Source organism: Melozone crissalis, unplaced genomic scaffold (genome assembly GCF_028551555.1).
Source record: "Melozone crissalis strain CALT ecotype California unplaced genomic scaffold, PUWL_Pcris_2 ptg000042l_1, whole genome shotgun sequence".
Classification (NCBI taxonomy): domain Eukaryota; kingdom Metazoa; phylum Chordata; class Aves; order Passeriformes; family Passerellidae; genus Melozone; species Melozone crissalis.
The window spans coordinates 52,522,305-52,546,952 of NW_026535820.1; the positions used below are offsets into that span (position 1 = coordinate 52,522,305).

Genomic DNA, 24,648 nt, shown 5'->3' on the forward strand with positions numbered 1-24,648 from the left:
CTGTGCTCAGCTGCAGCAGCAGGTAAGGCCAACCATAGGTTAATACAGATCAGGGGTCAAACCTGATATTAAACCTGGGCTGACAACTCCCAATAGCATACGGCTCTGCAGAAACACAACCTCCCTACAAATACCAATGACTCTGAATCATAGCACAGCACACCAGGATTTCTCTTGCTCTGGACAGGAGGTAGGTGTCCCCACCTTAGCATTTTTAACTTCACCTGAAAAAGCAATCATACCCTTCCACACCCTCCATCTACCACCAAAAAAGTGTCTCAACAAAGACAGCAAAAGGGGATGCATGCCTTTCCCTCTCTATCTCATTCAGGTTCAAGCATAACTTGTGTGATTATCTGATGTGGTTTGCCTCATACTAATGCATCAGATCATGTACCTGCAGCTGAAGCTCAGGCTTGTGTTCACTGCACACACATTCAGTCATCTGCATGTGAAAGGAGGGATGGATCTATAGACAGGTCATGCCCAAAACTACCTGCAGTCTTCCTTTGGTTCCTGCAAGCTGGAGCACTAGGAAGTTACTCATGTGTTTAAAAGTAAGTTTGTGTTCTACCACCTCATCCCAACTACTAGTAAGAGGTTAGACAAGATCCCTTGGTAGCTTCCCAGACATGAGCCAACTTTTGAAAGTCAAGGAGAGCTGTGAAGACTAATCAGAACATGGCCAAACTACTCCCAGCACACTGTGGGTGAGTATTTACATTAGTCTGTGACCATCCATGGTGAGTCTTTTTCTGCTTTCCAAGCATGAATAAACAGCATCATCCTGAAGCAACAAAGAAAGTCTTCAAGCCACAACATTCCTGAAGGCACTTCACTGTGGTAGCGGATTCCTGCCTCCCCCAAAACCACTGACCAAGTCTGGAACTAATTCTAGACCCAGCTGCATCTAAACTCCCTCTGAGAAGAAGGTTAGAATCTAAGAGGGTCTTCTCTGCATCTAACAACTCAACAGGAGGATCTCCATGACATCTTCTTCTGACCCATCCTCTATGCAGTAAATAATCAAGTGTACCTTGACACTAAATCTTGCTAACTGCTGTGGCATTTACTATCAAACATTGTGAAATAGTTATCACTTCTCTCTGATGAGCGAGGTGCATCACTCCAGCCATGACATTGACACATCCAAGGAATTATTTTGGTCTCAAATAAAAACATTTCCTGGAACAACTATTAATCCAAATTTTGATTCAGAAAAAATTGTAGAGTATCTAAAAAAAAAACAACTTATTTTTGCAGTGGACCATACCAAAGTAAGAATATGTTTATACCAAATTTTAGTTTCATTTTCAAAGTGATAAATGTCTCTGGCATTTCCACTTAAATCAATCCAACATAGCATAAAAAAGCAATCCATAAAGCAAGTGATAATTCTTAGATCCTTTAAAGATAAATATAGCATTAAGAAAAGCACATCTTATTGTATAGACTCAGTCTTATTTCTCAAGGAAATGTAAAATTGAAAGAGCTGCGAAATCAAACTAATAGTCATTTATCAAAGAGAACTGTCTATCCTTCGCATATGGGCATTTTATTTCACACTGATCAGTAAATTCTTTGATAATGCAGCTGTCATTGTTATTCAGAATTTGTTCTAAAGGATTCATTATGTGCCCAGGATTAACTTGACTTTTGTCTCACAGACTGTCTTGAACCTTTCCCTTTGAAGGAGCTAGAGGTATAAAATAACACAGCAATTGTCTGCTCAGACAGACAGCAATCATCTTGAACAATAAACATACTTCACAGGAAGCGACTCAAGTACATTTTACTGCTGCTATGATTTAAAGATCTTAATTAACATTGCTCTATTTCCCAAAGGAAAACAGCTGCTCTTGGTGACAAGGCATTTTTGGAGCACTCCACCAACTGCGAGCAGAACTGAACACTACCACATCCACCCATGGCAAAGCTTTCAAAAACCTTTACAGAAGAAAGGAAAAGGAAAAAGAAGCTTTAATTAGATAAGACAGAAGGGTGAGGGGAGCAGTAGCTGTTCCATATACTAGAGCAGAGTACCCAGAGTCTCCTTCAATAGCCCTGGAAACACTAAGACTAGGCAATACAAATGCTAAACATTGTAAGCTTCCTTTCTGGATGCAATGCATTTTTATTTATTCTTCACTGGCATTTAAATCACAGAAGAAACTTTTACATATATATATATATATATATATATATATATATATATATATATAAAATTAACAGATTGCACTTTCTGACCGTATAGGGACTTGTATCTCCCAAAGTATGCTGAAAAAATGCCCAAAGTACAGCAAGAAAAAAAATCAGTGCAATATATAGTGTCAAAAAAAGCCTGGACAAACAACCCTTAATGGACAATAAAAGGTAAGGAATAGATTTTAAAACAGGTCAGCCCATCACAGAAAAAGTAAAAATCCACTTGGCATGTCTAAGCCAGTCTACTTATGCTTCAGCAGAGAAAAAGGTAATTCAAGGGAAATGCAGACAGGATCAAGCCAATTACATCCTAAAGTTCTGGTGAGAAGAAGCAGGTAATTGCATAGAGTTCTAGTGCAAAGTTTCATAGGAGATAAACATTTCCATCTAAAAAAGACTTAAGAGACTGAATGAGTTGTTGCAGCTTGCTAAAATACCAAAGCAAGTGGTAAGACAAACAATCAGGTAAAATATACATAGTTTTTACAGACACTTACTTGAATGGTGTGAACAGAATTGACAATGTAGTTTCCTTTTTCTGACTCCTCTTAACCTGCATAAAAGAGCATTAAATCATTACATGCAAGTAGCAACAAGACTAAAAATTGTATCAGGAATTAAACTACAAAAGACCAAAGAAGATGTATAAGACTTTGGAAAAAGCATGAAATCACACTCTTGATATCTGTGTGTTATACTCCAGTATGCACAACTCCTCTGAGCTCCTGCAAACTCAGACCTGCTCTAAAGTAAATAAAATAAACCATGCTCCAGCCACTGCTTTTCTCAGAAGGCCTTCTACAGTTTCCAGGATAAAAGGGAGATGTGGATAGAAGTGCCACCAGGTTTCAGTGACAACCACCCTTAATGAAACCAGCACCATTTATGCCAGACAGGCACCACTGCAGCAAACACTGCCAAAGCAAAGCTGTAATCAATTAACCTGCACATGGACAAAAATAGAAGGTTTTGATGCTATCAGAGACACTTTGTCCAAGGTCCTCCAAAAGATCTTTAAGTCCTCCTGCAGCTGCCTGACTCAAGTCTGACTGCTGGCATAATGTAGAGTCAGGAACTTCCTAAGCACACCACTTGTAAAACCTGACAGCTGGAAGTAGGAACCCACACATTTCATCCTATCCATCCGAGGCAACATCATCTCCAGGGAGCACAAACTGTGGTCAGGTCAGCCCATCACAGGAAAAGTAAAAATCCACTTGGCACGTCTAAGCCAGTCTACTTCTGCTTCAGCAGAGAAAAAAGGAAATTCAAAGGAAATGCAGACAGGATCATTCCAATACAATGCTAAAAAAAAGGCCAACAAAAATAACCCAGCACTACAGAACAACAGAACAAAAGTAAGCTCAAAAGAAAGGAGAAGCAGAACTACTTTGTTTTTTAAATAATCTCCAAGATGCCAATTTAACTGAAAAATATCCGAGTCATCCTTAGTGCTTAAAGCAGAGGTCTTCCAACTGCAGAGGTGATATCTGCATGCTTCAAACTTCACATCCAACCCCACCAGTTACTCCCCCTGTTAATACACCAGCTCTCCACCTGATTTTTGAAAGTGATTCTGCTGCTGACACTGCCACCCTGGTATCCACACCTTTGTGAAGCTGGCATTCACAAAGGGACAGAAGATGCTGAAGGTGCTAATCTCACACAGGTCATCTCATGCTAGTTCATTGTTTCACTATCATGACAGCAATTTCCAGACAGGTTAGGAGTTATTTTGTGTCTCGGCTTCAATCTGTGGAGGATGGTTTTCCCTCAGAGTATTTCTATGCCTTACCAAAACTGGGATTTTGGACAGTTTCTCACTCCACTGCTTTGTGAAACAGAACCTTTTTTATTTGGACCACTCCTGTGTTCTCATAATGTAATATCCAATATTAAATGAATCAAGACAGAGGAACCAGAGATGAACACTTGCAAAGCAAAACAACAGATATAACAGCATTAGCTAAAAGCTAATTAGGCCACTAATTTAATTTCCTTAATCCGCAGGAACCTTTTACCTTTCTGATCTGTTTGTGTAGTGACCCTGATTTAAGGCCTTGTCTCCCAGCCCCCATTGCAAAGGCATTATTTCCCTTCTTTGATACCAGCATTCTACCTACATACTGCCAGTAGATTTACATTAACACCAATAAACATCACCATTTTTAAGAAGCAAGAAAAAAGTTATTCATTCTCCTTAGAAAGCCAACCAAACTTCTTTATTCAAGTATTTCAAGCTTCCCCAGATAAGTCTCACAGCTATTCAATCAAATGAATGTGCATTCAATTTTAATCCTTTCAACTTGGCACACTATGGATAGGGTAAGTCATACATTTACTTACACATAGCAACAACTATTATTCAAATAAGTTGGGCTTTTTTACTGTATGTTTAGTACCTTAAATTGCTCAAGAATCTGAACAGCATTGGTAAACATACTCTCTGCTTTGAAAAGAGCACTAGTGTTCAGATACTCCAGAGGTAGAGTTCCCTGAGGAAGAAAAATACACATAATAAGTAAAAAAAAATTTAAATTAAATAACAGGAATTTCTCTTAACTGAATTGCTGGCCAAACAAGCAGTAAGAACACTTCAAATTACTGCTGAAATGACTCATGTAACTCCTTTGAAAATACTCTTCTCACACAGATTTGCAACATTATAGGGATTGTCTGTAACTCTCAGCTTCTACTGGAATGCAAAAAGCATAAATAACAGAAGTTGTTACCAAACTATATGCTATAATATAAACTCAACCTCTAATCAAAAGCTATTTTTGATACCCCTAACAGTCTTCTACCCAAAGCCTCACCTGGGCCTGACTCAATCCAGTACTTGTGGTAGGAAAGGGAGCAAATCCCATGCCACCCTGTGTTGGGCAGCTTCCCTCACATAACCAGCAATGAGTGCAGGACAAGGGGACAACTCCTTGGGCAGAGTCCCCAGAAGAAATCTTCTAAAAAATATGCTGTAGATAGGTGTTTTATATGTGAAACTAGCAGTGTGACAGCACACTAATGAAATGCTAGTTGTCAATTCAATATTTATGAGGCAACTTTTGAACTGTGTAATAATACATGAAAGAAATTAAAAGAAAAAGCCATCTCACTCTTCACTAAATTAGAGGCACACGATAACATCTGAAGAAAGTACACCAGCTTAATCAAGAAATAATTGAACATTAAATTGCAGGAACTGGCCTGTTTACAGGCTTGGCTTTCATGATCAAAATCATGTGTTATTCAAACCATATTGCATTTTTACCATCCCAAAAAACAAAGCAACAAAAAACTATTATATAGCTCAAGAGTACAAAGTTGCAGATTACAAACGGACCAGCTGCCTCTCCAATTAAAAGCCCTATACAATACATTAAAAAAATTTAAGTTTGTACTCTAAAGATACACACATAAAATTAAAACTACAAGCAGTCTTCATACCCTATAGCACCTTTACAAATCTGTAATCCTTCTCCTCACACACCTCAAGTCTCGCCCCCAGCGCCTCTTCCTTTATAGCACACAGATTTTTATAACATAAAAAAATATCTGTACTTCTTACCACAGAGTTCAGGGGGAAAGGCACACCGATAAGGGAAGCCATCAGTGGTGCTATATCAGCCTGTGCAAACAGAAGCATTCCATTTTAACATAGCTTCAGCCTCTAGAGATAACAAATTCAGCTTAATTTTAACATAGCTGCATATGCAAAAGATAATTATGTAATATTGCCAAGTAATACGTACAACTCTCCTTTACAGTTTTTTGGGTTTTTAGTTTCTAGTAGTCATGGCACGATTAGATTCAAAATGTGAAGCTCTGCTGCTGAGCAAGCTTGAAAAAATACATTTCATTAAAAAAGCAAATATAACCACCCCAGTATTTATTTGCAGGAATTCAACAGCTTCTTTACTGCACTCAGAGAGGCACACCACTTTTTATGACTATTTATATGACCAAAAGAACTAATTTCATATTTACAGTTTTAAGCAGTATTCTGGATTTACTGCTTTTCACAACATTCTTTATGCCATGCTTCCACAGTACAGATTACTTACCTTCTCCCCTGCAGAGGGAGTTTCTGCAGTTTTTTAGTGTCCAGTCAGGCCTCAGAAAGGCCCTTCAATCTTCACTAAGGCATCTCATAAAATAAGTTATCATTTCCTTCTATTTATGATAATAAACACTGCCTCTTACCAGGTTTATATTTCCCTTTAATATAAAAAACTACACACCAAAATTCTTTGTTTCTCCAGCATAAATCTGAAAAAACTACACTGAAACCACAGGCACTGCTCCAGCCTCAGATCTACTGGGCAGACTCCAAACCATTATTTGTTGAGAACAATACACTTGCAGTGTAATGATAATTAGAAGTCTCGTTTGCTATTTTTACCCATAGTCCCACGTGTACTACAGGACAAAAGCTCTGTCTGTCTTTGGGAAAAGTCCATTATCCAGGGCAAAGTAATAGTCAAGGACTCTTCTTTACAGTCTCAAACCAACACTGCCATAATTCCTACCAACCTTGAGAGGAAAACTAATCTTTTTTTGTAGTTTTGTACCAGGGCTTTGCTGAAGGCAGTTGATCCACAACATTCCCAATTTGAACCTTCTAGCATGAGATCATTTCCCTTGTTTGAGTAGTTTTGGAGTCAGTTATTCATATATTGATTTTTTAGGATGATGAAGCACCACAGTTTAAAAAAGCTTGACTGATTAAGAATCAATGGAAAAGTTGCTCACATTCTTTTCTTCCTTGACTAATTGTCTAAATTGTGAAATATTTGGGCCACAATCACAGATGAAAAAAACCCCCACAGTTTATCACTATAGCAAGAAATGGTTTTCTTGAAGCAGCTTGGGGGACCTGGTATATTGTACTGCACTTTTCCTACAGCCATGTGGGATCACTTAAATAAATGGTGCAATAGTTCATCTTCAGGAGAAGTTGTGTGTGCAGCTGTCAACTGCTTGTCAACAAGCAATTTAAGCTTAGCCTCTTTATGTTACTGTGGTTTCTGTTTCTGGGGAAATGCTACATTGGTGTGATCATTCACTCAAATTAAGTAATTACTTTAAATCACGCAAAACTCATAATTTAAGGGGAAAACTTATGAACTATTAAATTAGGTGTGTTTGATACCTGATTGACATCAAGCCTCTTCAAGTTCTCCAGTTTCCATTCTGCAAGAAACAACAGAGCACCTGAACAGCTAATCTACACAGATTTCAAAGGACAGTTCAAGTTCAGTTGACATTTACTATCTTGTTGCCATTTTCTGGAAAGTGTTGGTACTAAAGAAAACTATGATTTTACATTAGGATGCTAGCTCAAGAAGGGTTACAGATGGAACTCAACAGGCAGAAACAACAAAATGCATTCATTTCAATTCACATTTTCTTTTATCCAGCAGGATAAATTGCTGCCTGCAATTGTGACCTAGATCAGTAAAAAAAAAGGCCAAGGCTTTTATTTTTTTCAGCACGGTGATGTATTACCTCCTGTGCCAACTAAAAGAATCAAACTCAGATTTAGGAGATTTATAGTATCTCTTCAATAGTTTGTAAAAAAGGCTAACCCAAGGTCCTAAATGCACTGGTACAGCGTGGTACAAACATTAGATCCTAAAGTTTTGGCACATCATACAAAAACCTGGTTGAAAATTATATTTCCCTGCTCTATGGTGTTCTCTAAAGAAATAAAGAGAAAATTACCTGTTTTGTTTGGAGGTAGAGAGTTATTTAAAAACAGATTTTAGCAAGGTTTGGTTTTGTTTTTTTCTTTCATACATCTGCAGTATTGCATACACCAAACTTATTTTCAGCAACTAGTTCATACCACTGCTACCTTGGGGGGTCTGAGCGCAGGTCCACTGTTACTTGGTCCCACAAGCACCCTGAAGAGCAGACTTGTACTTTGACAGCAGTGAGACAGCTAAGGGGAGTTCCCATGGCAACACAGGGGCAGTATTAGCAGCATTAATTATCAATTCTGTTAAACTCACACCAAAAGGTACAAGTTGGCTTCCTTTTGCTTTGCAGAAAAGGAAAAGGATTCATATTTCTAGAAACAGACTCTTACCCATATTTCTATTATGTAAATGAATTGCCTGTTTTCCCTTTAAATTTTCCAAAGAAAAACATTGGAAAACTGTCTACGCACACACAGAATGTGCTTAAGGTAGGAAGAAACCGTCTCTGCTAGAGAAAACTTCTCTTTTTGTCAGAAGTTTTTTCATTTCCACATGCTCTACTCAGATATTCCCAAATGCAGAATTGAAGGCATCTGCTTGGGACCAAGAGCCACAGGACACTGAGCCCACGAACTCCTAAGGACTGTGACACAGCTACACACTGGCCAGTACTGCACTCCCAGGAGTGAGGCATCTTGGCTGTGCATGCTGCCCACACTGGTACATGATTCCAGCTCACTGTCTAGGTTTCCTGAACAGTGCTCAGCAGTTTCCCACCCACTTCATAGAGGGTTTTTTTGCCTTTATCCTTCCCTGCTTTTACTGCAGCCTGCTGAGCTGTCAGATGCAAACAGCCCAGGGAAACAGCAGGGAAGTGCCAGTTCAAAAAGAGGCTGAGGATGAGGGTACATGAAGCAAAGAAACTCTCACCTAAAACTGCACAGAAGCCAAACTAGTGGAGGGTACAGTGAGCTCCCTCAGCTGTGCCAAAGCAGGCTGAGCCCCCTACAAAGCAGGCTTGTATCAAGCACCCCATGTCCTGATGCTGCAGGAGGTTGTGCCTTCACTCACAAGCTCCTCTGGGCTTGTGCCCCAGGGCCAGCCATCAGCCCCTGAGGAGCTGGAGAGCAGTTCTGTACTCTTTCCTGCTGAAGAAGGGTCAAACCAGTGGCCAAATGGGTAATAGCACATGTCGCCCACAGGACACAAGGCTGCCATAACAAATCTTTCCAAGAGGATTGCATGAGCAGGCCTGAGGGAAGGCAGAGCACAGGTGACAAAACTGATGAGGAGAAGGCTGCCAACCCAGAGCAGATTCTGTGCCCTTCTGGCCATCCAAGGAACACATTCATGTCTCTGTGATAAACTGGACAGGCTAAGTCCTGCCTGTTGGCACTGCCTTTGGTGGGTATGAACCCCCCATGGCAACAATGAGAAGACAGACAATTCACTGAGCTGCCTACAGCCTGCTTGCACTGAACAGATCATAAGTTTGTCAGCATTAGAAATGTTCTGTCAATATTTCCATAAACACTTGGAGAAATTAGAAAGGATTGTCAATAGATGAAAGAACTTGAACATTGGAGCACGCAACTAGAAATGTAAGCCTGACACCTGCATACAGCAGTGACACAGCAGTCTTGAAAACTCTCTCCTCCCCTGCAGGCAGCCACAGTTGCAGCTATATGGAGTAGGAAAGACAGATTCAAAGAACATTTCAAGAGAACTCATTAAAACAGCTTTTCTTTTATGTTGCCTTTGTGAAAATATCGGGGATGCTAACAATGGAGTAGCTGAACTGTATTGACCTGTGCAAGTGCCAAGTTCCATTTCAACAACTTTCTCTTTACTTCTAAGCTACGTAACCTACTAGAAGCTCTGATGACTACCACAGAGAGAATAGTCCCTTTTTAAGAAGATAATTATTACTCAAACAAATTCAAGTTCCTAAGATACTCAGAGCATCTCAAATCTCCAATAGAGATTATCCTTGCCAATTAAGAATCTGTAAGGTTAAGTGTCTAAACAAAACAACAACGTGCTTGACAGATGCAAAGCTAGCCCAAAACAAATGGATGAGTTTCTGATGTCTGCTTTGGTGTGCTTGGTTTTTTGTGTGGTTATTTGGTTTGCTAGTTTTTTTAACTATCAGAAGGAAAATATGAAGCAGGCACAGCAGGGTGCAGACAAATGTTATCCTCTAGGTAAATACACATTGCCTAGCAGATGAGGGCCATATAGCTTTCCCTATTGTGCTCCTAGGAGTCAGCTCAATGCTCATCTTCTTTGAAATCTCTCACATCATTTTCATCATGACTTGAAGTCAAATGCTGACTTTAGTTTGCACTAAAGCTGCTGAGAATCAAGGAAACTGACAGATGTAAAATTCAGCAATTACAGATCAACCCTTAGATATCAAATGTCCCTAAAAGTCCAGCAGATCAGCCATCACTGACACCAAAATCAGTTGTTTTATTCTGGTTTTTTTCCTACAACTCATTTTCAATTTTATCATAGGTGTCATCATTTTATAGCAGCAGTTAGGCACAAGGAGTGAAAAAGTAGCACTATTTCTGAAATGACCTAATCTGTTACCAAACACCTTCTTGAGAGCAGGGTGGAGTTAGCACCTCAGGGCTGAAGTAATTTTTGCCTGTTTTCTGTAATGCACCTTGACAAACAATCCAATAAAATAGGAAGTCATTACCTCATTGATCATGAGCAACAACCCAAGACTGAAGGCATCGTAAGAAACAGAGCAGGCCACAAGAATGAGGCACATGAAAGAGGAACAGCTTGAATAATTACATCATGTGTTAAAGAGTCTCTAATCCCACGGATATTTCAGCAAGACAGCATTTATTGCATTATGTATGCGAAATAATAAAAACTCATTCCTTTAAAAAATGCTTACTCTTAAATGAATTAGAAAAGAGAAAAATAACAGTGAAGAATCACAGTTTTTCATTGAGAAAAGTTGTTTACATTTGCACAACAGCTGCAAGAATACAAATGAGACAAGACAGCCCCTGGAATGTCCACAGGGTTGTGCTGTGAAGTTAGAAAGGAGTCTTTCAACTTGTCAACTTATGTTTCTGTACTAATATATTCAACATCTGGGAGTTAAAAATTAAGTCTCCTTCATTCTCTAAGGAATGAAGTTTTAGGAGCATGAATAGCCTTCTGTTACCAAAGAGAGAAAGTCTTCAATTCTATGAGCAGAATTGAAAAGAAAATAGAAAAGAAAACTGACTGATGTTATCTACCCAATTTTGCAGTAGCTTCCTTAGGAATACCCTGTCACCTTTTCCTTACACATCACAAAAAGCAAATCACACTTTCTGAAATGGAACAGAAGTTAGTGAAGCTCAACAGGTGTAATGGTTAAAAACATCTGTTTCCACCAGAATCTTTCACTTAAATCTTCTATTTTACCTACCTTTCAAAAAATTGTCTTCAAAGAACTGGGTTGTAACTTTCTGTGGATAATTTACCCCAGCACCCCAAACAATCAGTGGTGTTAAAGTTTCTGAGGGATGACCAGCTCCATGGGATCCTAAGATACACCAAACAATAAAAATAGAAACTTTAGGACATGTGCAGTAAAAACAAACAAAATCTACATGCAATAAAAATACACACACATACTAAGCTCTTGATACAGGCATACTAAAAGCCTGTTACAGACAACCTATTCCAGCTTCACAGTTTATTTTTATGCCACTAATAATAAGGGCTAAATTCAACTTTCAAGCCACGAAATCAGTATCAGTTAAGTCAAGACTACATAGATGGAACTTTTTATATTAATACCCCCAAATTTTTAACATCCAGAAAATAAAGCCATAATATTTTTAAGCCTCAGCATATGGAGGAGTTACCAGCTCAAGACATGTACATGTGCTTATCCTGAGCATCTCAGTGAAACCAGTAATGCCTGATTTCAGTAGTATTAGGCACATGTGAAAAAAAAAAATCATATAGAACTGACCTCTGAATAAGAATTAGACTTCCACTTCAAAACCAGGAAGCAACGCATTGCAACTATCATCCTTCCAACAGTGACAGAAGTTCATTTTTAAGGTTTTAAAGTCTAGTGGCACATTCCTTAAAAATTGATAAAACATTACTTTCTTCCCTGGGGAAGCAGATTCCCTACAGCTTAACATATCAGCCACCAAAAGCAGGAAGGTTGAAAACTATGACATCTCAGCAGCAGTCATACTAAAGCAGGAGCCACACAAGCTTGAAAGAAACCTGGCCATTGAACCCAGTGGGTGAGGTACCAGAGCAGTGAGATAACCCAGCCTCAAAGGGAAAGACTTTGTTATACAAACCCTGTGTGGGTACCTGTATGGTCTACAAGATTACACATTTGCCTTATATTTGCACAGACACATGCTCTTCCCTGTCTATAAATTTTAATAAATACAAAGGACAGACAAAGCACACTGTTGTGCAAGCTCAAGGCTATTCCCAACAGCATACCTAATTCTGTCCCTAAAACAATCACTGTGGCACAGCTGAAGAGTCAACTTTGCTTACAGCCTAAAGCTTAAGAACATACTGGTCTGGGAATTAGATTTCTGATGTTTCTTGGTGGGCACTCTCTGGGCTCAAAAAACAGCAACAAATGCTGTTCTTTGAAGAACTTTGGGAAAAAGAGCTTATGGAGAGAGCACTTCCTGTATCTTCCACAGACCAGGGACTATTTCTTATATCTGTTATATTCTTATTACTGCAGGAGGAAAAGTTAGCCAAGCCACCAGCTCCATCAATATTTCACTGAGATTGTACCTCTACGAATACTTTAAGACAGATGGAGTTGAGAGAGGCAGCTGTACCCACTCCCTCCCTGTTATAAAGAACTGTTTCAGTTCTGATCTGAATAACAAGAGGGGAAGAAAAATAATTCTTTTCAGCTGGGTCAGTTCCAAGTTGCACCTCCAACACTCTCCAAATAGACCTTTTCAGGGAAAAGGGGGGATGTTGTCATCTTCTTGCAGGGGTTCCATACTGTTGTCTCCTATCACAAGAGTTCCATACCTTCTTGGTGTCTCTCATGGGCAGCTCCTCAGAGCACTGACCCTTTCTTCTTCACAAAGCAGCCAACTGACTCCAGTTCCCTTCTCAAGCAGCCACCCCACTCTTGTATAGCACTCTTCTTCTCATTGGTTTCAGCTGTGGCCTGTTAAAGTCAGGCCTGTTCCTAATCTTTGATAATGGGCCCAGCTGAAACTCCTTAGGGGTAAGATTAATTTCTACACCATCTTTATTTTTCTTATAATCTATCCCCCTACAGGGGGAAAAGGGTGCTGTTGTTTAGTTGTCTGTTCCATAGACCAGCACACCACACAGGTACAGGATGGCAGCAGGAACAAGAGGCCAAGGTGAGGGTGGGTATGGAATGTCCTGCTTTGTTGGTCAGCAGCTCCATCTGACATCAATTTAAAGCAAAATCATGGGGTCAGACTGAGAAAGCAAGTGACATCATTGGCTTTTGCCAGCAACCACAATGTCTTTGATCATGCCTAAGTCAGATCATAATCATTTCCCTAATAGGCCCCCCATCCTTCCAATGTTTAATTTGTTTTAAAACTGATGCACATCCCATTCTGCAAATTACCACTGAAAGGCTGCAACAGGGCCTGATAGTACCAACCAGCTCAAATTAAAACTCCTGAACTATCCTTCAGACAGCTCACAATGGGCCTGAACAGAACCTCTGGGTTTGCTCTCAGATTCACTCAAGTCAACTTCAAAGTTATTAATACTTCTGGGACAAGATCAAGCTTTTTCTTCAAGAAAGAAAGAGATGGCAGAAAACTATGACAGACCAGTGGTTATCAAAGCCTGAAGAAGTTGCTCCTAACACCTTTTATTCCCCCTCCAAAGGATCCAGTGCGTAATGAGAACACCCCTACAGCTCACTCTGGCAGCAAGGAAGGCCAACAGCACTGCAGGCAGTGTTAACAGGAGCATGGTACAAGGAAGGGATTGTTCTCCTCTATTCAGTACCTGTGAGACCTCTAGACACTGGATGCAGCTTTGGGCTCTTTTGGTACCGGAAAGACACCCATCATCTGGAATGGTTTAAGTGAGGAGCACTTGCCCTGTGAGAAGCAGCTGAGGGACTGGGACTTGCTCAGCCTGGAGAAGAAATAGTTTTGGGGAGAACACAGCAGAGCAGCCTGCCTGTGCCCCCCTGTGAGGGGGCCTGAGAGAGGATGGGACTGCAGTGTCACTGTGGTGCACGGTGGGAGCACGACAGAACAGGCATAATTTGAAACAAAGGAAATGCAGATTGCAGATAAAGAAAACTTTTCCCTCTCCATGAGGGCAGGCAAGCAACAGAGCAGGCTGCCCAAAAGGATTCCATAGGCTCCATCCCTTTGAGGTTGTAAGGGCCCTGCTAATAAGCCCTAGCATCTGTGTCTGATTCGAAAGCTAATCCTGCCTTGAATAGGTGGCTGGACCTCCTGAGATCCTATGATCATATATATAAAAATATATATACACACACCCCTTCCTCATAAAAAAACATGAAATAATTTCTTGAAACATATAGGAAAAATACAGCAGAATTAAAATTTTATTGCAAGTGGCAGTCAGCTCAACAGTAAATATTACTCAAAATGGATTATTTTGCAAATGAGCAGATGGTAATTAGGCTGATGGGATAAACACACAAATATTTTGTTATCTCTGATGATAGAAAAAAAATCTGCATCTCTTCAATTGAACAACTTCAGGATTTCACACAGAGTAACATGCTGACTGTTGTTCTGCCATGACCATGCCTGGAGCAGCCCTGGTTCAAAAGTGTCATAGTTAGTAGCTGCAAGAACATAGCATTGGAAGAGAGACTTCTCATTTTCACTGGCTGCACACAGGGACAGGAGTGTTCTTAAGGTTCTTGACAGAAGAAGGAATTAGGGAAAAATGTCTAAATGAGCTTAGCACTGCAAACTTTTCTCATCAGCCCTCAAAGCATTCGGACACTGTGGCCAAACCCTTCCCAAGTCTCCTCTGTGGGTATCAACACAGTTGGCCCCTGTCTCACTCTCTGCTCTGTACTCTCAGCTCTTTCACCTGTGTCCAGCACCAGCCTCCTCTAGAAAGACCACACAGCAGTCCCCTCCTTTCTGCTATGCTTAAAAGGCCAAAATAAGCACAAAGATTTGGCACCCTCCCAAAAACTTCTGTACAGTTTTTCACCAACTCCTGGACAGATTTTCCACCTTTTCCAGGTGCTTTAGAGCAGCAGAGTGAGAACTGTATCTCCCAGATGGGCTGAAATGAGACCAAATTTGCTGGTGGCAGCCAAATAACACTATCTCCTGCCTAAGGTGGTTTTCTGCAGCAATCTTTCTATCCCTACTAGCAGTCACTGAGGAAATCAGGCTTTAACTTAGTGTCTTTTTTCTGTCCAGACATGGAATGCAGCTGTCACAGCAAATTGCATGGATTTTCATACACTAGCAACACTTAGGATACCAAATCAAAGCAGGGGTTCCAAAGCTTCTCATGGGACAGAGCTCTCTAATCTCACACCAGATGCCCATAAACTCAACTGACTCAATATTTAAAAAGACTCACCCCAATCTGTCATTCCATGGTCAGAAGTCAAAATAAATGCAGTCTTTCCATCATTTCCATAGAAACTGTCAATCAGTGAAGCAATTTGTTTCACACCCTCATCAACTTGTTTAATATTCTCCTGGTACTCCCTTGAAAAATAGGAAAAAAATGTTACATTCCAGGTGGCTCTCACACTTGGTATAAAGCAACTTCTCCATAGTCATAAAGCCCAGTCCTTTGAGTACAGACTGCTTTAATCTCAAATGAACATCAAGCTAACAAAAGGCTTCCTAGATGTAAAATCTCTCCCACTCTGAGTCTTACTGAGATATTAAATCGTTGCAGCACGGTTTGAAGATTACTGAAGCCACAGTTTCAAATGGATTTATACTTCAAATCTGACCTGTTCTTGATATAAGACTATAATTTTACTACTCACAGCTGCCAAGCAAGTTAAGCAGAATGCCAAAACTAAGGAATTCTGGAAAACTCAAACACCTAAACTGTAAGTTGCAAAAATTACTTTTAGCTGGTAACTAAATGGCAAAGAAAGATCTCACCAGGCAGTCAATGTTTTGAGATGGTTTATAGATCAGGACAGACCCTAGTTTTCTGGAATAGAAGCTAAATAAAAAATTTGTATTTTGTAAAAAATTTTGTATTTTAGAAAAAGTGATTGACCATGATTAACTTTCAGACAATTAATTTCCTATCTGTTGCTAAAGTCAGTTTTAAAACTGTCTGTAAAAAAATCATAATAAATGAGCATTAACCACACAGCAAGTATGAACTTTATAATGACGCAGGAAATCAGAGAATTTTAAAGTATGCAAGGACCAAGAGAAAGAAGTAAAATCCTGCAAAGCAGGATGTGAAGAAATTAAAAGAAAGTTCACACAGAATAACACACTTCAAGATGAATTGGTGACGAGAACTGTTAATCTAAACTCTTCTCTTTTTTTAAGTGTAATAAAAAAGCCAAAACATAATGCCAGAATTTGCCACTATTGCTGAGCTTACTGTTGCCTATAAACTCAATGACATCACTTCAGCAGTGGGGTATCTGAAAACTGTATCCATTTTATATGTAAAACTGCATTTCCTATGTATCCTCTAGATTATGTGTCGGCTGCAACTAAGAAAATTGCTAAAAATCAGACTTGAATACAGGAATATAACCTGACATACTGTACAGAGCAAAAATCTTTCATTTCTATAGATGAGACCTCAAAAAACAAAACTCCAAACACTCAGAACATAGGTGATCATGGTAACATATATGACCCTCAATACTACAACATTTGTTTCTGGCTTGGTAAATTGCACTGTTAAAAAAGTCACAATATGCACTTAAAACTAGTAAAAAAGATATGCTTAATGTCTCAATTACCTTGAGTTTGGCCGATGAGCATGTCCATTGGTGTCTATGCCTAGCAAATGCAGGAACAGAACCACTTTCTCTTCATTCAGTGCAGAGAACAATGTTTGATTGCTTCTGGAAGAACTAAAGAAGCTCTGTATGGAATAAGTCATTAATATATTAATCTGAGCAAAATGGAAGAAGATAAGCATCTTACTAGAACTAAGACACTGCTGTTTCCATGTCAAAATACTACTAGTTATTAGAATTTTAAAAGAGGAAAAATAATGACTTCCTAATTTACAGCTTGGAGGACAACTACTATCAGTATGGTCAGTCCAAATTTTCAGCTTATCTAAGACAATATTTACATTGAAGTGTTCTTTTGTTGGGCTTTTTTTGTTGGGTTTGTTTTGGTTTTGTACTGGGGTTTTTTTGAGTTTGCATACGCAAAAATATATCATCCTTTCTTTGCCTGCTGTACAAACAAATGGATGAACCACTCTTGAGTGCCACTTATGGCTTCACATTTCTATTGATTTACTGAATTTAAACTGGAAGCAAAGGTCTCAAATATTCTTGCTTTGGAAATCAGGTTCTGCAGGACTGAGATACCAAGTTACAATTTGTTTGCAGAAACTAAATAAAAACAGAACAAAACATGACATGCTTTGCAAATACATGAACTACAGAACATACATCTGCCTTGCACATGTCCTACTTAAGCATCCCTGAGGCAGATGCCAGGGGAGAATTTTCCCCTTGGACTGAATGAGTCTTGACAGGGCTATTCTGTGTTAGACCAGCCACGCTGCAGCAATGCAAAATGCAGGCAGACAGCTACTCCTGCATCAGCTCCTTAGTAACAGCACTGCCCAAGGAAACAAAACTGGGTAGGGTCTTAGTTCAAAAAAGCATCTAGAGAAGCTTTCAGTACACTAACATAAGTGAGAGTGTCTTAGAACTTCATGCAGGAGTCCAGGGAAAATGCTGGTAGAGGCAGGGAAGCATTTCTGCCACCAAAGGACAGGGCAGTCCACCACACAGCTGTGACAGTGATGGAGCTCTTAAAATCTAAAGCTCATGCCTTGTATAAACAAAAGTCAGGGCACCCAGAAGAAGACCAAAGCAGCAGCGAGGATATCACAGTGAGCTGTGCCAGGAAACCATGGCAGTTTGCAATTCCACTTTTCTAACTCCCTGAGTACACACAAGCCACATGGACTAATATTTGCATGCTCTCAGCTTCAGCTCTTGTCCAAACAAAATCATGACCAAAGTCCAGAGATATTTTAAATAAAGATACAGGAACAAAATCCGATTACAATAAATAGCAATGTAATTATTTTTAAGGAGATTTTCATTTCCCACAGAGATCCATCCACCTGCACATTGACCACAGACTGAAGAAGCTTTCCAGAGCATACCAGTAAGTTGCAGGATACAGTAAAACTGTTTCCTTAATTTTAATTAAATAAAAGGAAATCAAAACAAAGCATATCAAAACAGACAAACAGGAAAACTCCCAAAATGAAATCTTAAAACATAGATCAATATGAGAAAGCATATGTTTTTCTATCACAGAATGATTAAGCAAAAAAAAAAATCATTCAGAGGAAGGCAAGGCCTGAGCTTCTCCTCTCCCACCAGACAAGTCCCCTGGATAAACCAAAAGCATCCCACTTTCACAGTCCCAGCCACCTCATGAAGCAGAGCAGCAGCAGCCAGAAAAGTTTGCCCATATTTTGGCCAATTACAAACAAGAAGACAGAAGGAAGATGAGCGCAACCTAAGACTTTATGTCTTTTCCCAGAGCAAACAGCAAACTTTATCCCATGAAACTTGAACAAAAATGGTTTACTGAAAACAATCTCACAAACAACAGGAAGCTTGCCTGGATTGATGGCTGATAAAGGTTCTGAGTTGGCAAGCAGGTACCAAACACACCAAGGGCAAAAATCACTTCACCTTGCTCTGGATGTCGCTGAACTATTTGTTCAGAAGTATCCTTGTATCTCCTTACAGCCTGCTAAAGGCCTCTTCTTCTTGGTACTCCGTGTTCACAAAACTTGAGTCCTACTTCTACTCAACACTAGTTTCCAGCCCATCACTCTATTTTAACTATCTTTCGGTCTCACTCTTTTTTATTCTTGCTTCCCTTCTATTTCCTCTATTCAGTAATATTGCCTCCACTGTATATGTAAGCTGAATGTCACCAAGAAGTTTCAGGGACAGCAATAATCAACTAAGAGGCTGAGAGCACTCAGTTTTTCCAGTCTCAAGAAAAAGCAGATAAAGAGGTCCCATTGCTGTATACAACCATCTGCCCTGAAGGTGAAAGGAATCTCCATCCTCTGATTGAGCCAGACTGATCAGAGGGCCCCAGAGATGACACAGGGAGACAGACACAATCTGGAATGTGAAAAATTGCAGTAAGACACAGACTTTTAAAAATTATTTGCTAAACTGTAACTATAGGCAGATATTGGACCAGCTGCTTAAAAGGCTTGCCCTTGGAGATGCTCAAAACTTGACTGGGCAAGGCCTGAGCACATTGCTCTAACTGAACCTCCTTCATTAAGAGAGCTGGACTTAAGACAACTACAGCTTCCTATCAACCTTCTTTTTAAATTACTCTGGAAATTTCTGTTTGATTTTCTGGCAGCTAGCAACAGAAAAATGCACTGGTTACAACTGATATGCACCTTAAGATGAGCACAAAGTTCCCCATTAAAACATTTACATCAAACTGTGAACTTAATTATAATTGTAGTACTAAGTAAACGACTACAACAGAATTTTAGTTATAGCTGTGTGACATCTTGATCTAATCATCTCCCTCCTTCAATGGGAGAAAGCAAAGAAGAAATAAAGACTATTTATAAGGTCTAACAAATGATTCACAGATGTCTGAACAAAATATGAACTTGAAAATGTTAAATAAGTAAGTAATTGGGGACTTTTTGTTCCCTCAAACAGTTTCCTCCATGGAAGCATGATTCTTTAGTAGAGCTGATAAACTGTTGCTGACTGCATGTATTAGTGAGACCAAACAAACTTTTCCCTTTCACAAAGCTCCTTAATCTAGGACAAGTTAATTTAATTGGCTGCTTAAAGCCATTCACACTGATTTGTGCTGCTGGGAGAGTTGAAATAGTTACGCCAGTTTTCAGATGTAAAACGAAAGTACAGAGGCAGGACAAACATATATGCCAGGTTTAGATCCCTTGAGCATGGTCATGCACAAGACACTAACACATTTTAAATGAATCATAAAACCATTGCACTGCTAATTAGAGCAGAGCTATCTGTATTGAAATTCACTGGCACAAATCAACATCCAGTCACAGCACTATCTGCAGAGCTTCAGAGTTTAACATAATTCGGTTCTGGACTCCATCCACCACCCTGCACAGAAGGGACAGTCTGAAGCCTTGGGTGGCCTTTCTCCAGCAGAAAGAAGACAAAGGAAGAATGGAATACTGTGTTCAAAATTAGAAAAGAATAAAGGGAAAAAAAACCACAAATTTTTGCCATCTGTATCTACATGTCCTTTTCAGTGAGATGACATTAACTGAATATCCTACCCTTTGAACATAATAAATTGTGGTTAGGCCATTACTGGAACTCCTCTCCAAGACTGAGTTCCTAGAATTTTGAACTTTTTATGCTAAAAAAAAAAAAGTTGAATCTTCCAAAACCATTTGCCACTAAATATTTTCAAAAAATTTCAAAAATCAGAAATGCACCAACAAAATCTTTTTTCCCCATTACTTAATCTAGACTCCCAGTATTTTGCTCCTTAGTTTCTTAGCACAGACTCAAACTGTGATTTCAGTAAAAGTTATTTTACTGAGAATCATTGAGTCATATTACAGTGCTCCTTAATTATTTTGCCAGCTTCTTAAAAAAAAAAACCAAAACACAAACACATCAAAAGAAGACCCAAACAATCCAAAAACCAGAAAGAAACTCAGTCCATCAACTCCACGCCCATCTGGAACTCCAAACCACTCCCAAGTTATTCCTGCATTTGAATATTGCTGAATTTTCACACTGCCATAGATAAAAATCCCACAGAGTCTAGTCCGTGGTGTATTTTCTGTCCCAAGAAAGGGCTATGCTCACCTTGTATCATGGAGAGACAGGACAAGAACTATTGAGTGTCATACATTTTTCCTCTACTTGTTATTTAAGCATAGACACAAATAAAAATTGGAGTTTATCATCTCCTGATGATAATTTACTGTTAGTTAGCATTTTGAAAGAGAACAAGGAATTTCATATTGCCAGCACTAGCAGCCCAAACATGAGTTTAGCCATTCTTCATTTTATCCCCATCATGTTTTGGGGCAGAGGAAGCAGCCCCAAACAAGTGGCCCTCACAATGCTTGGGACCTGTGGACTGCAGAGCAAAGAGGAAGTACATTTGCTGTCTTTTGTTTCCTAAAGAGGCAGAAACCAGGGACCACACTGGCCAACACACAAGTTAAACAATATACTGTTAAATACTTGGGATAAAACACAAAAGAGGAAAAAAAAAGTAAGCAAAGCAGAATTTAGATTGCAGCATAATGTCATTACTACTTCTATATAATCTCACTAGCTCAGCTGCAAGTTTTAGAGCTATAATAGCAGAGTGACCTTGGTTTCAGTAAGCCCCAAGTTTCACACTCCTGAAGCAGTTGTTGATGTGCAGTTGAAGAGATGATTAATGGAATGTGTGCCTTATGCCAGTCAATCAAGTCCTATCCATCCACAAAATGGAATTTAGATGGGCAAAATAAGTCTTAAAAATAATGGTGCTGGCTCCAGGGAAAAAGTAATCAGTAATGACATATATTTTAAATATATCATTATAGCCTGAAAGGATAAATGCCATTAGGTGTTCTGAAGCAAGAGAAAGGTAGTACCACCCTCATATACTTGTACAGCTCCAAATGACAGCAGGGTGCAACTTTATGACAACAGCTATTCAAGTGTAACTGACAGCCTAGTTTGATTTGTATTATTCATATGCATTACAACAACAACATGGCACAAGTGCACATTCAGGGAAATGATGGCACTTAGAAAAAACATCTTTTCACCTGCAAACTCAGAAAATAACTTCCTTTGAAAATGAGCAAACTGTAATGATCTTTTCCATCCTATGTCACTGTTTGAAGCAGAACTACCTTTCACTTCCTAAAGAGATGATGATTTGTTTTATTGATTTTACTTTTTTATTTGATTTATGCTGGTTAGCTATACTAATGCATACAGCCCAGAGATCATGTGAAAAAAAGTTTTAAGTCTGAAACTCCATTAACATCATTATGAGATCCAGAAAGTAACTCACTTAACAGCTTCAGTGGTACAGACATTTATACACCAATGCCCACTACCAGCATTTCTTAATCCAAAACAAGCGAGGCAGCATAGAATAACATAAATACAGGAATTCACACATAATCAGAAATCATGTGCCTTGGAGTATTAACACAGTGAGAGCGTCACAGAAAACAACAGTCATGAACCAGCACTGACCCAAGCCAGCTGAGCAGAGCACCACAGCAACAAATTTTACAGCTCCAGGTCCTGGGCTGCCTCTACCTCACACCCTGTCCTCTGAAACAAACTGTGCCTGCTCTGGCAGCCACAGCAGTGTGAGCCACAGCAGAAAATTAGAAGCCAGCTACATCTGTGAGGAAAAGCTACACAGCTTGACCAAAAATATTATTTTTTGTCAAAATAAGCAAATAATATTGTCATTTCTATCATGCTGCAACAGCTGTTATAAAATCCTTAACTAATTGCATTCAAGATCTTATAGGGTCTATAGTACTCCAAGACAGGTTTCCCATCATAGGCAAACAAAACAAAGCCAAGAATCCTTTTATACGGTACTTTTATTAGTGTTAGTTTTCTAATTAGCACTAAATGACAATTATTTCCTTTAAGCATCTATTACACTTGTCATGAAAGTTGATTCAAGAAATTTTTACTTATGGCCCCAAGTGATAGGTCTTTCAAAATTTTCTTACTTTCTAGATCTATGATAACTTCTTAACAGGTTCTATGATAAAGTTAACATGCAACTGTACTTTTTATAAAGAGGTAACATAAAAAGAGTCTCTGCTTACCTTCACGTGATCAAAAACCCACATATCAAGTTTGGCTGCATCTTCTGCTCCAAAGTCTTCACTTTCTGCTGCATAACAAAATGTATAAACATGATCTCCAGTAGCACCTGCAAAAACAATATAGATGGCATACAAGATACAAGGTTTTTTGCCTTTCTCACAGTCAAAAATACTTCAATGCACAGGAGTAGAAACCTAGCAAAAATGATGATCTTGAAGGAAGTCAAAGAAATCTTATCCTTATTTTAAACTTTCCCATAATTAATCCTTTTTGGAAGTCTGGATAACATTTTACCTCATTAGCTTATCAGCACCTCAAAGGAATGAGGAACAATGTTATCCAGTATGCTCAGGCAAGGAAGTAAAATGTGGAAAAGCAGATAGGAGAAAACCAAATCCCAGTTTAAGCAAATCAAACAGAATTTGGTTTTGAAACAAAGAACTTCTCAGAGAAACTTCTAACCAAGGAAGACACATATTCATAGTCTCATTTGAACACGTGCTTTGGGCACAAGCTGTTTAAGAAAAATATGTTCAGCTTTCAGTAGTTCAACTGAATCATACAAGATCATGCCTTATCCATGAGGTCTCTTCCACAGGAAAACATATCACATATAACAAAGGCACCAGGAGGGTTACTGTATTTCAATTCCAGCTACCAAAGGCCCAGTGGACAACTTCAAGGAGACAACATTCAAAGTCTGCATCTTTAAAAGATGCATCCAAAACAGAAAACTGAGAACTACTCGACTATGTTCAGTCACAAAGTACAACACAAGGGCCACTGATGTGCAAACACAGCATCTGGACAAGGCAATTCCATTCCCTACTCACTGTCAAGGGAGCAAAGCAGAGAAGGGAGGGGGGCAGGGGGAAGACAAAGACTGGCAAGAAATTAAACTTCAGAAGTCCTGAACAGATTTGAAGCTAGGTGAAGTTTAATTAAACAATTCCATCAATGGCAGAGCTGTTACAGCTCAGGGGTGCCATTCATACTCTGACTATATAAACTCTCAGGGGGGAAAATGCTCTTCAATCAGTTGATGACCAGAGAGAATACATTCAATCTGCTGTATGTCACAATTATATAATGCAGTTGTGTAAGCTTCCAGGCTTGTGAATGAACCAACATCCCAGGATAAGGCAGCTGCTTAACCAAGATTATGTGCAAACCCACATAAAGGCACGCAGGTATTTCAGGCCAGGAAGATGAAAGCTGACACAGATTTTCTGATGCAGCTCTCCCCTGTGCCTCTGGAGATGTTACTACTACTTATAACACAGAACACTCACTGCAGTTCTCAGCTTAAAAGAAAAGGAAGAAAATACTGCCAGGCATTAAAAGTGAATGCAAGAATTTCAATTGCTGGATAAATGAGTTCAAAAGAAGAAATAAGTCCTGTCCATCACTGCCAGGATGACTGATAGTCTAAGAGGATAGAATGCTGTGGTGTTTTTCCACAGTGTCACAGCAAACCTGAGATGTCCTTCCTTGAGAGATGCCACAGAAAAGACAGCACAGAGTTTTCAGAAAAACAAAGGAACACATCTATCACTTACCCATTTCTAATTTCTACCAAAGCAAAACAAAACAGTCCACCCAACCCTGCACTGCTACAAAGAGAAATGGTGGCAAAATGAAGTCATACCAGGAAAGTTTTGAAAGTGCCTGCATAGC

The 24,648-nt window shown here is 39.3% G+C and overlaps 1 protein-coding gene across 2 annotated transcripts in view; it reads right to left on the reverse strand.

Annotated features, from left to right (window-relative positions):
* Positions 1 to 24,648, reverse strand: part of PIGN (phosphatidylinositol glycan anchor biosynthesis class N) — a 101,692-nt gene that overhangs the window by 51,889 nt on the left and 25,155 nt on the right. For both annotated transcript variants that reach the window (XM_054285155.1, XM_054285156.1), the window contains exons 5-12: positions 22,971 to 23,077; positions 16,876 to 17,000; positions 15,504 to 15,634; positions 11,344 to 11,460; positions 7,355 to 7,395; positions 5,771 to 5,830; positions 4,608 to 4,700; positions 2,703 to 2,758 (exon numbers count right to left, since the gene is read on the reverse strand). In XM_054285155.1, the coding sequence (XP_054141130.1) occupies positions 2,703 to 2,758; positions 4,608 to 4,700; positions 5,771 to 5,830; positions 7,355 to 7,395; positions 11,344 to 11,460; positions 15,504 to 15,634; positions 16,876 to 17,000; positions 22,971 to 23,077 (730 nt within the window). The remainder of the gene's footprint in view (positions 1 to 2,702; positions 2,759 to 4,607; positions 4,701 to 5,770; positions 5,831 to 7,354; positions 7,396 to 11,343; positions 11,461 to 15,503; positions 15,635 to 16,875; positions 17,001 to 22,970; positions 23,078 to 24,648) is intronic.